Source organism: Hemitrygon akajei, chromosome 27 (genome assembly GCF_048418815.1).
Source record: "Hemitrygon akajei chromosome 27, sHemAka1.3, whole genome shotgun sequence".
NCBI classification, from domain to species: domain Eukaryota; kingdom Metazoa; phylum Chordata; class Chondrichthyes; order Myliobatiformes; family Dasyatidae; genus Hemitrygon; species Hemitrygon akajei.
This window is the reverse complement of record NC_133150.1, coordinates 32,460,418-32,472,660: the sequence shown is the minus strand read 5'-3', so window position 1 is coordinate 32,472,660 and position 12,243 is coordinate 32,460,418. Positions and strand designations below refer to the sequence as shown.

The 12,243-nt window shown below is 46.4% G+C and overlaps 1 protein-coding gene across 2 annotated transcripts; it reads left to right on the top strand.

Annotated features, from left to right (window-relative positions):
• Positions 1-2,430: 2,430 nt before the first annotated feature.
• LOC140717238 (uncharacterized) lies at positions 2,431-11,906 on the top strand. Of its 2 annotated transcripts, none has more exons than XM_073030585.1 (2): positions 2,431-2,515; positions 7,175-11,906. In XM_073030585.1, the coding sequence occupies exon 2, from the start codon at positions 7,188-7,190 to the stop codon at positions 8,220-8,222; it is 1,035 nt and encodes a 344-aa protein (XP_072886686.1). In that variant the 5' UTR covers positions 2,431-2,515; positions 7,175-7,187; the 3' UTR covers positions 8,223-11,906. The 2 variants fall into 2 exon arrangements, with proteins under 2 accessions (XP_072886686.1, XP_072886685.1); XM_073030584.1 differs by having other exon boundaries at positions 7,170-11,906.
• Positions 11,907-12,243: the final 337 nt, after the last annotated feature.

The following is a 12,243-nucleotide window of genomic DNA, read 5'->3' as shown; positions in this document are numbered from 1 at the left end:
GACCAGATGGACCACACCACAGGTTTCTGAAAGAGGTGGCTGAAGAGATTGCAGAGGCATTGTTAACGGTCCTTCAAGAATCGCTAGATTCTGGAATGGTTCGAGAGGACTGCAAAATGGCAAATGTCACTCCACTCATTAGAGGGAGGCAGAAGAAAGGAAATTATATGCCAGGTAGCCTGACCCCAGTGGTTGGGAGGATGTTGGAGTTGATGGTTAAGAATGGGGTTTTAGGGTACTCAGAGGCACATGATAAAATAGGCCAAAGTCAACATGCTTTCCTTAAGGGGGAATCTTGCCTGACAAATCTGTTGGAATTTTTTTGAGGAAGTAACAAGCTGGAGAGACAAAGGAGAATCAATGGATGTTGTGTACTTGGATTTTCGGAAAGTCTTTGATAAGCTGCTGCACATGAGGCTGCTTAACAAGATAAGAACCCATGGTATTACAGGAAAGATATTTGCATGAATACAGCATTGGCTGATCGGCAGGAGGATAAAGGGAGTCATTTTTGATTGGCTGCTAGTGACTAGTGATGTTCCACAGGGCTCAGTGTTGGGGCTGCTCCTTTTCACATTATATGTCAATGATTTGGCTGATGGAGTTGATGGCTTTGTGGCCAAGTTTGTGGATGATATGAAGTTACGTGGAAGGGCAGGCAGTGCTGTGGAAGCAGTGTGCCTGCAGAATGACTTAGACAGATTGGGAGAATGCGCAAAGGAGTGGCAGATGGAATATATCATACGGAAGCGTAGGGTTGTACATTTTGGCAGAAGGAATAAAGGAGTGGACTCTTTTTTAAATGGGGAGAAAATTCAAAAATCAGAGGTGAAGAGGAGCTTCAGAGTCCTCATGCAGGATTTCCCAAAGGTTAATTTGCAAGTTGAGTTGGCAGTGAGGAAGTCAAATGCAATGTTAGAATTCATTTTGAGAGGGCTAGGATATTAAAACAAGGATGTAATGCTAGGGCTTGAAAAGTCACTAGTGAGGTATCACTTTGAGTATTGTGAGCAGTTTGGGACTTCCAGCTCAGAAAGAATGTGCTGGCATCGGAGAGGGTTCAAAGGAGGTTCTCAAAATTGATTCTGAGAATGAAAGGTTCACCATATGAGGTGCATTTGATGGCTGTGGCCCTATACTCGCTGGAATTTAGAAGAATGAAGGGGGATTGAATGTTGAAAGGCCCAAACAAAGAGGATGTTTCCTATGGTGGAAGAGTCTAAGACCAGAGGGCACAGCCTCAGAATAGAGGGAAGTCCATTTAGAACGGAGTTGAGGAGTAATTTCTTTAGCCAGAGGGTGGTGAATTTGTGGAATTTACTGCCACGGGTGGCTGTGGAGGCCAGGTCACTGGGTGGATTTAAGGCGGAGGTTGATAGTTTCTTGATAAGTCAGGGTGTGAACGGTTATGGGGAAGAGGCAGGAGAATGGGGTTGAGAGGGAAATGGATCGGCCATGATGGAATGGCAGAGCAGACTCAAGGGGCCAAATGGCCTAAGTCTGCTCCTATGACATATGGTCTTAATCCGGGATGTTAAGGTGGATTCCCTTAACAGAGATTGCCTGTGCGGGACTTTGTTTAATGTGGGGAGGATAAAGCATGGGCAGCCAACACGAGGTCCCTGACAGATTGCGGTCACAGTCCAGTTTCCTATGCTTTCACTGCCAGTGTGATGGGTCATTGCCTTCCACCAGCTCACACGGTGAGGTCTTGGTCGGATCACTCTCCGCCCGGAGCTTCTGCCTTGACTTTACCACGATGGGTGACCCTAGCAGAAGGGAATCGCTCTCGGGATCTCTGGAACTCACCAAGCCCTCCGCCACAGCGAGGTACAGTCCTCGGAGAAGCCAGCATTTCATCCTCCAGCGAAAACCAAATGAAAATAAACCGGGCTGAATTTTTATACCATGTAGAACACAGAACATTACAGCTGAATAAGGCCGTTCGGCCCATCATGTTGTACCGACCTTTGAACCTAATAAAATCAATCTCACTCTTCCCTCCCCATAGCCGTTCCATTTTTCCTTATAAACTCCTGCAGCTATCTAAATGGTATTACCCGGCTGTTACGGTTCATGGGGCAAGCTTGTGCGCAAAGTGGCGATTGCATTCTCCCTTATAACTGCAAAATCAGTTGCCCTGACGTGTTCGTTTACCTCCGTTTGTGGGATCTCACTGTGCGCATTACGACAAGTGATTCACGGCTCGCAAACACTCTGGAAGTAATCCATTGCTTGCAGAGAAAGTATTTGTCGGGCAGTTATGGATTTTCTGCATTTAGGTGTAAATTCTGCGGCCGAGCAGCTAGGGGCAGATTAGGGGGGAAGTGTTTACCCATAACCCACAGCCGGAGAAAGGAGAGTGGGTTTGTGCATGCGCATGGCAGGGTCTTCCATCTCTTTGTATGATGGTTGAGTCTCCCTGCTCCGCTGCCGGAGACGGGGACCGGGAAGCTGACAGGGCGGCGGGGAAACTGCTACTGATCGCGGATCACCCACAGCCGCCCCTATGACCGTGAGTAACGAGTCGGGAAAGATTAGCCTTCGGGGCTCCTGAGCGAGCGGCTGGTTTGTATCAGCCCCGGTTCCGCTGGAGGCTTCGGACTCTCCGTGGGGATGTCAGAGGGGGTCAGCCCGGCGTCTGTACTAGGAAGGGAGGCGGACGACATGATCGAAGGTGATAGGGGATCTGTCAAGCTCACGGCGTCTCCCCGGGCCTTCGCTTTCACTGTTTTACCCTGCTGTTTCCACCGACCAACCAGCCTAAGAAATAACTGCTTAAGATTCACGGTTCAAATTTGTTTGGTGCCATCTCCAGTGCGCGAGTGTAAAGTGGAAGGAAATAATTGTGACAATATACATTGCATGTACACAAAGTGATGCTAGGCACAGGAATCTCTGTCCACAAGGTGACTCTGACAGGAAATGATAAGTAGTGGGGCGGGGTGGGGGAAGGTTTGTGGGTGGAGGTACTAATTAGCCCTACTGTTTGGGGAAGTAACTGTTTTTGAGTCTGGTGGTCCTGGCCTGGATGCTTTGTAGCCGCCTCCCTGGGACAGACAGTTCAAGAGCAGGGTGGGTGTGATCCTCCATGATGTTATTGGCCTTTCTCAGGAACCTTTCTGTTATCGGTCTTAATGGTGTGAAAGCTGATAGGCTGACAGAAGCTGTCAGATCTTTTTCATTACATCAGGAATTAATAGGTTGGTATCCCATTTGCCCACCTAATGCAAACTGACAGCCAGATAGCGCCTTATCGTTCGAGCTGCCGTTCCTTAAACCCCAGCTGACTGCTCATAAAGGTGGGGAAAAAGACTCCCCCTGTCCCTTGGAACAGGGGAGCTCCCAGTCTGATGGTTTAAAGTTCAAAGTAGATTTATAAGCAAAGTATGTCCATATCTGACCCTGAGATTCATTTTCTTACATACATTCACAGTAGAACAAAGAACTACAGTAGAATCAGTGGAAAATGATACACAAGGACTGACTAGCAACCAATGTGCAAAATAAGTCAAACTGTGTAACTACAAAACCAAATATTAATAAATAAATAAATAATACGAAGTAGGTGATTAAGGTTCAAAACATTGATGTTATTGGGCTGCTCCTGTTAGCAGGTTCAACTTACGTGCAATTACCCGTCCTTACCTGTCTCTGGAGGCACTTCAGTATTAATCAGTTGGCTCGTCTATATACGGGGAGGTAGTCAAGCCCAGATCTAACGTGAAATGCCAGTAGCAAAATTCTCTATGAGATGTTTTATCTCTCAAGGCCAACACCCAGTGGCTGCCTCTCACTGCCTCCAGAAGACACAGGTAAGCTGCCTTCTTGAGGGTGCAAGGCAGGAGAGTGATGTTTTCTCAATGGAGCAGCAAGCAATTACAAGCATTAATTCCAAAATGTGGAACTGAATCAAAACAATGAAACTTTAGCCGGTGTGGTCTGGCAGCTTTACCTCTTTGTACAAAAGGAAGGATGTTGAGGAAATGCAGCAGAAGTATGTCTTGTTTACTAAGGTTTGAGGAAGTTTGAAGCTAGTGAGACATTTAGAGCTGTGATTATTATAAGTATATTAGGATCATAAATATTATAAAATATTTAAGAGAGTTCTTTTAGAATCACAATGGATGGAAGTGTATATTTTCTGGTGATACCTACTGCTATTTATCTACCTCTGTGTCTTGGGTTCAAAGTTCAAAGTAGATTTATTATCAAAGTACATAATTTGTCACCCTATACAAGCCTGAGATTTGTTTTCTTGTGCGCATGCTCAGTAAATCCAGGAACTATAGTAGAATCGATGGAAGACCGCACCCAAACAATCAATGTGTGAAAGACAACAAACTTTGCAAATGCAGAAGAAATAATAATAATAAATAAACAAGCAATAAGTATCGAGAACATGAGATGAAGAGTCCTTGAAAGTGAGGCCATAGGTTGTGGGAACATTTTAGTCGTGGGACTAGTGAAGTTATCCCCACTGGTTCAAGAGCCTGATGGTGAGGGGTAATAATCATTTCTGAACCTGGTGGTGTGGATCCTGAGGCTGCTTTACTTTCTTCCTGATGGCAGCAGTGAGAAGAGAGCATGACCTGGGTGGTGGAGAACCATGATGATGGATGCTGCTTTGCTGTGATAGCACTCCTTGTAGATGTGCTCAGTGGTGGAGAGGGATGTACTGTTGATGGCCTGGGCTGTATCCACTACTTTTTGTTGGATTTTCCATTCAAAGGCATTGGTGTTTGCATACCCGTCTGTGATGCAGCCGGTCAATATGCCCTCTACCACTCATCTGTAGAAGTTTGTAAAAGTTTTAGATGTCATGTCGAATCTTTGCAAACCTCTAAGGAAGTAGAGGCACTGCCATGCTTTCTTCATAATTGCGTTTATGTGATGGACGAAGGACATATCCTCCGAAATGAAAACACAGAGAAATTTAGAGTTGCTGACCCTCTCCACTGGTTTGCTCCTCCTGAAGGCAATAACCTTCTTCTTGGTCTTGCTGACATTAAGTAAGAGGTTGTTGTTGTGGCACCACTCCCTCCTATATGCTGATTCGCCACCACCTTTGATTCGGCGAATGACAGTGGTGTCATCAGCAAACATCTTCTTATTATTCCTCCAGCCTCCACAGTCAGTTTCTCTCTTCATATGCTGTCAAATACGATGTTTATTTTAGTTAGGTTCTATCTTAAGTAACCCAGGGATTTTGGGATAGAGCACTTGATTAGGGCCAATGTGGAAGGAAGTGGCCAAACCACATCTCTGAGTGTTAGATGCTTAGTATATAGAAAATAGAGCATTATAGTGCATTAGAGGCCCTCCGGCCCACAATGTTGTGTTGACTTTATAACCTACTCTAAGATCAAACTAACCTTTCCCTCTTACATACCCTCCACTTTTCTATCATCCATGTGCCTATCTAAGAGTTTCTTAAATGTCCCTAATGTATCTTCTACCACTCACACCCAGCTTGTACTCCTCCCCCTCCCCCTCACCACCTTCTTATTCTGGCTTCTGCCCCCTTCCTTTCCACTCCTGATGAAACTTTTAACCTAAATTTTTAACTGTGTAATCCTCAACATAGATATTGCCTGACTTGCTAGGCTCCTCTATTTTTTGTGTGTGTCACCCATAATCTCCAGCATCTGCAGAATCTCTTGTATTTGTAATTTCCGGCAGTTACCTGAAAATATATTATCAAGTGATAACACTCAACTATACTTTTTAAACCAATCAATATTTACTTAGAGCAGATGCTAATACAAGCATACCATGTTAGAGGGAAAATTAAGTGTTAGCATGGGATGGAAGACACCCATAGAACCAAACTGGGGAAAACATAATCTCCTTCCCAACAGAACATGATCTAACATTTAGATCTTTGCAAACCTCATTGTTGTTTTTATGAATTGTTTTACGTCAGAAGGTCCTAAGGTGGGATTTAAGCCTGCATTCGAAGGACTACCAGACCAGTTCACTAATCACAGCACAACATGCGAACTTGTGAATATTCAGTTCGATCCAAAAAGGTCTTAAAGTCAAATAACTCATGACAAAAGGGGACATCGATCAGTACCGGCAATCTTGATAGCACGAGGATGTGGTTTGATGTTTGTAATGTATATTCCTGACCGGATGTGGATGTACGAGATATGACAAGAAAATGTGCGGATGATACAAAAACTGGTGATGTATAGATTGAGAGAAAGTTTGACTGAGACTACAGTGTGATACAGATCAGCTTGAAAGCTGGGTGGAGGAATGGCAAATGGAATTTAATCCTAACAAATGCAAGGCAGTGCATTTTGAGAAGGCAAACAAGGGTGGCAGAGTGGAGATATGTCTCTACCAAAGGAGGTGCAAGATGTTCTGTCTTTCCACTAGCCTGCAGGTCACCCTTGGCAAGATGTAGCACTTGCTTAGGCCCCCTGATCAGCGTTATGTGAAGCCATGGGAGCAGGTGGTGGACGGTCGTATGAGCAGCTGGTGCACATCACAAGTCCTGGTTATGCGACCACTGACACCAAGCAGACCGTTTCAAAGAATTTTGATAATGGCTGGGGTCACCCATCTTGTAAAGACACTGCCCAGAAGAAGGCAATGGCAACCCACTTCTGTAGAAAAATTGCCAGGAAAAATCATGGTCACCGTGATCGCACATGGCACATAATGATGATGAAACAAGGGTAGGGTGTATATAGTGAATGGTCGGATTCTAAGGAGCGTTGGTTAACAGCAGGACCATGGGGATACATCCATAAAATTGTCAGAGCTATGGAGTAGATAATAAAGATCTGTTCACATGGTGGGTGTAACTAAGGCAAAGAAGCATTGGTTTAAGATGAGAGGTCAGACATTTAGAGTGGATCTGAAAGGAAGTGTTTTCAAGAGAACTGAGATTTGGCCGGAGTGCACTGCTTGAAGAGGTGGTGGCGGCAGAAGGTCTGACAAACATTAAAGATACACCCAGACAAGGCGTCGAGGCTGTGGACATAATGAGAAGAGAAGAGACCTGTGTAGGCAGGTACACAGGAAGAGGAGATTAGTGTAGGTAGCTACAACACATAGTACAGGCAGAGGAGATTCACGATGTTGGAGAAGAGGGAATTCCAGGTAGATGTTTCACCCAACTTTTCCATGAGTTTAAAGTGTCGCTTTCTTTGCAGCACAGCCTGGTGTCGGGAATGACCTCCACGGCGGCCCTGAACGTGGAGCTGAAGGAAGAGGCCGGCGATGCAGTGGGTGAGCCACAGTCTCCTGAGACGCCGAGGTCTTGGTACCACTACTACTGCCCCGAGTGTGGTAAAGGCTTCAGGTCCCCCTCAGGCCTGGAGAGGCACTTGCGGGTGCACACCGGGGAGAGACCGTTCGAGTGCCCTGTGTGTGACAAGAGTTTCTACAGCTGTAGCAACCTGACTCGGCACCAGCGCATTCACAGCGAGGAGAGGCCATTCAGCTGTTCGGCCTGTGAGAAACGCTTCTACACCTCAGGTGAACTGGCTCGGCACGCCCGGGGCCACACGCACAAGCGGCTCCACCCGTGCCCTGTTTGCGGGCAGGGTTTCTGCACGCCCGGCGAGATGGCCCGGCACCGGGCCTCACACACCGGTGGCCGGCCCTTTGAGTGCGGGGTCTGCCACAAGCGCTTCTGGACAGCCAGCTACCTGGCCAAGCACGGGCGTCTTCACAGCGGCGAGCGGCCGTTCTCCTGCTCTGTCTGCCACAAGGCCTTCCGGGCGGCCGGCTACCTGGCCAAGCACGAGCGCATCCACACCGGCGAGAAGCCCTTCGCCTGCGCCGGCTGTGGCAAGCGCTTCTGCGCCTCCAACAAGCTGGCCGAGCACCGGCAGATCCACCGGGCCGACAAGGCCTTCGAGTGCGCGGCCTGCGGCAAGCGGTTCCGTGCCCCGCGTAACCTGGCACAGCACCGGCGCGTGCACGGTGAGCGGCGGCCCTTCGTCTGCCCTGTGTGCGGAAAGGCGTTGGCCTACTCGGCCACCCTGCGCGTCCACCAGCGCATCCACTCGGGCGAGCGCCCCTTCAAATGCGCCAACTGTGGAAAGGGCTTCACGCAGGCCTTCAGCCTGAAGCTGCACCAGTACCACCACAGCGGGGAGCGGCCCCACCGGTGCCCGGTCTGCGGCAAGGGCTTTGTGCTGGCCAGCTACCTGGCAAAGCACAGGTGTGCCGGCCTGCAGGACCGGGAGGCAAAAGAGTGAGGTTGAACTGTCCTCCCTCCTTCTCCCCCACACTACAGCCTTCATGGAGTCATGGAGCAAGGAAAAGGCACTTTTGCCCACTGAGTCCATACTGACCATTGGGCACCCATTTACACCTGCCACTCCCTGTTTCAGCCAGTGCTCCTTGACCATGCCAACTTCCTCCTGCGCCCCCCATCCCCAGGGTCGTCCATTCACCTTCATACACTTTACAGTGCTCATTTAACCTAATCCACCCTCCTCTGGAATGTGCCAGGAAACAAGGATGCCACAGAGACAACGTGAGAATATTTATGAGAATGCTGCTGAAACCCTCCGTCCCCTGGGGCCTGACTGACAGGGAGAGGTTGGGCAGGCCTGCACTTTATTGTTTGGAGTGTAGGAATCTGAGCGGAACATTGTAGAGGGGTATAAAATCATGAGGGGCATAGATAGGGTGAACGCACTGCTGGCTCTCTGTCTACTGATCCTTCTGAGATTCAGGAATGATGAGCTGTCTGAATTCCAAAGCTTCAGTTTATTTTAGCGTACAAATAAATATACAAATCCTTGTCAAACTAAATGAAGAGCTGAGAAAGGGTGCTGTGAGGTAAGATGAATGCGGAGACAAGAGAATAAAGAAGCCAAGATGGCACCTCTGGAAAAAATCCATCACTTTTATTAAAAGATAAAGAAAAAGGATCCAATGCTTTCCCGGCGTGTCTGACAAATAAACTTCTTGGGCTTCCAGCTGGGCACAGGTGTCGATTTTGTCCGTCTTCATCAGGGATGATGTTTAGTCGTGCCTAGTTCGGTGGTATATATACCCCCGTCATCCATCCCTCCTGATTGGCTAGGCTGGGTAGCCTCCAACCTGATGGCATGAACATCGATATCTTGAACTTCCAATAATGCCTCCCACCCCATCTCCTTCTCTGTTCCCCATCCCCTTTACCCTCTCTGACCTCATCTGCTTGCCTGCCCATCACCTCCCACTGGTGCTCCTCCTTTCTTCCATGGCCTTCTTTCCTCTCCTGTTAGATTCCCCCCTTCTCCAGCCCTGTATCTCTTTCACCAATCGACTTCCCAACTCTTTATTTCACCCCTCCCCCTCCTGATTTCACCTATCAACTTCTGTTTATCTCTCTCCTCTAACTCAAACTCCTCATCTCTTTTTTCTCCAGTCCTGCTGAAGGGTCTTGGCCCGAAACTTTGACTGTACTCATTTTCTATAGTTGCTGCCTGGCCTGCTGAGTTTCTCCAGCATTTTGTGTGTGTTACTTGGACTTACAGCACCTGCAGATTTTCTTGTTTGAGTTTAGCTGCTATGCCACTTCCTGCCAGTGAGTGTGAAAAATACAGGAGTTTGTTAAAAATTACAAATCTTATAGAAAACCTACACCACAATACAGGCCCTTTGGCCCACAAGGTTGTGCTGAACATGTCCCTACCCTAGAAAGTACTAGGCTTACCTATAGCCCTCTATTTTTCTAAGCTCCATGTACCTATCCAAAAGTCTCTTAAAAGACCCTATTGTATTCAGCTCCACCACCTTTGCCGGCAGCCCATTCCATGCACTCACCACTCTCTTGAGTAAAAAACTTACCCCTGACATCTCCTCTGTACCTACTCCCCAGCACCTTAAACCTGTGTCCTCTTGTGGTAACCATTTCAGCCCAGGGAAAAAGCCTCTGACTATCCACACGATCAATGCCTCTCATCATCTTGTACACCTCTATCAGGTCACCTCTCATCCTCCGTCGCTCCAAGGAGAAAAGGCCGAGTTCATTCAACTAGTTCTCATAAGGCATGCTCCCCAATCCAGGCAACATCCTTGTAAATCTTTTCTGCACCCTTTCTATGGCTTCCACATCCTTCCTGTAGTGAGATGACCAGAACTGAGCACAGTACTCCAAGTGGGGTCTGAGCAGGGTCCTGTATATCTGCAACATTACCTCTCAGCTCCTAAATTCAATTCCACGATTGATGAAGGCCAATACACGGTTCGCCTTCTTAACCACTTATAAAAAGTATAATTTTAAAAAAGTGGTTTCCAAAAGCACACAGACTCCCCCCCCCCCTCAGGGAAAGGGAATCAAGAAGTAGAATTAAAGGGAGGGGGGAGGTTTAAAAGAGCCCTGAGGGGAAATATTTTCACATGTACCAGGGTAGTGAGTATATGGAATGAGTTGCCAGAGAAAGCAGTTGAGGCACGTACAATAGCGACATGTGAAAGACATTTTGATAAAAATATGGACAGGAAAGGTTGGGATTAGCTTGGGTTGGCAAAGATGAGATGGGCTGAAGAGCACGTTTCTGTACACTGACACCCTGGGGGGAAACATGCAAACTGCACGCAAACAGCAACAGAGGTCAGGAATGAAGCCAGATCGCTGTCACTGTGAGGGCAGCAGCTGTACAGCATGGCCAACGTATCACACCATCCAGTCCTTACACTAAATTATGTTCCCCTACTTCGTGTTAAAGCAGTGTCTCAAAATGCAAAGTTCTCACCCTTGGTTTCAAATCTCTACCTTTGTGACATCCTCCAACCGTACAACCCTCCCAAATCACTGCTCCCTTCAATTTGACCTCTTTTGAATTTATCATAACAGTTCTCGGCAGTTCCTTCAGATTCTAGTACACTAAAAAATAGAACTGCTGACATTAATCCTTCTACTTCTCTACTTCCCTTTTCTCCTTTTAAGCCGCCTACCTCTTAAATTGATCTTTGGTCGTATTTTAATTTCTCATGTTGTCTTGAGTAGCTGCTTGGGTGTTGGGGGATGTGAAAAGTTATTGTATAACTGCAAATGAACTGTTTTTGTTGTAGCTGAGGGACCCAGCATCATATCCATACCTTACGTCTTTTTTGTAGAAGTTATTGCACAGAAATAGATCATAATGTGCAACTGTCTTGGGCTAGTCACAGTCCGTATGTGACTGCTGGCATTTCATCGACCTACTCGCCCTCATTCAGTATTCTGGTCAGTTATTATGTAATATGTTCCCTTGCCTGTTTCCTGTGTCTACTGAGTTGCACATTTTGATTGTGAAGAAGTCTCTCTGTTCTATTGTATTAACTTGTCATTGTCTTATATGTACAGCTCTTAGTTTTGTGTTATTCTACATAAGGTGGGGGGGGGGTTATATGGGAGGCAGGGTTTAAGGGTTGGCACAACATTGTGGGCCGAAGGGCCTGTACTGTGCTGTACTATTCTACGTTCTGTGTACATGTGGAAATAATTCTGACATGGGTGTCTGTGGTCCAGTGGCCCCTCTGCAGTAAACCTCCAACCCACTCAAACTTGAAGACTTTCATCTGGTTGATTGTTTTTCGTGAAGGTGAATTATGGAACCTTTCTGATCTTTAGAGACAACCGTAGCCTCTCAGTCCAGCAATGCTGACGTTTGGGAACTGTTACTATGCTGTGCACACAAAACACGAAGGATGAATTGTTTAAGTTTAACATAAGCTTTGGAATTCTATGTCCTGATAAGTTCCTGTGCTTTGTTGGCATTCAGTTTACTTTGCAGACATATGATTCTGCTTTAAATGAAGTTTTAAAGTTTGTACGTTGCTGAATGTGGAATGAATGTTAATGAATTTGTTGGAAATACAGTATTTGTCTGAGTTTGTTGTGCTCCCTATTGTGGTAATCATCTTTGTCCGATAGTCTATTAAAAGAATCGCTGATCACAACATGTTAAAGTGTTGTTTCATTTTTTTTAATGTAGTTTTGCATCATTTAGGTGGAGGGGATTAAGACCGTGCATTTAAGGTGAGGGGATGAATTCAAAGGAGGTGTACAGGGTAAGTACAAACCCCATTTCCAGAAAAGTTGGGATATTTTCCAAAATGCAATAAAAACAAAAATCTGTGATATGTTAATTCACGTGAACCTTTATTTAACTGACTAAAGTACAAAGAAAAGATTTTCAATAGTTTTACTGACCAACTTAATTGTATTTTGTAAATATACACAAATTTAGAATTTGATGGCTGCAACACACTCAACAAAAGTTGGGACAGAGGCATGTT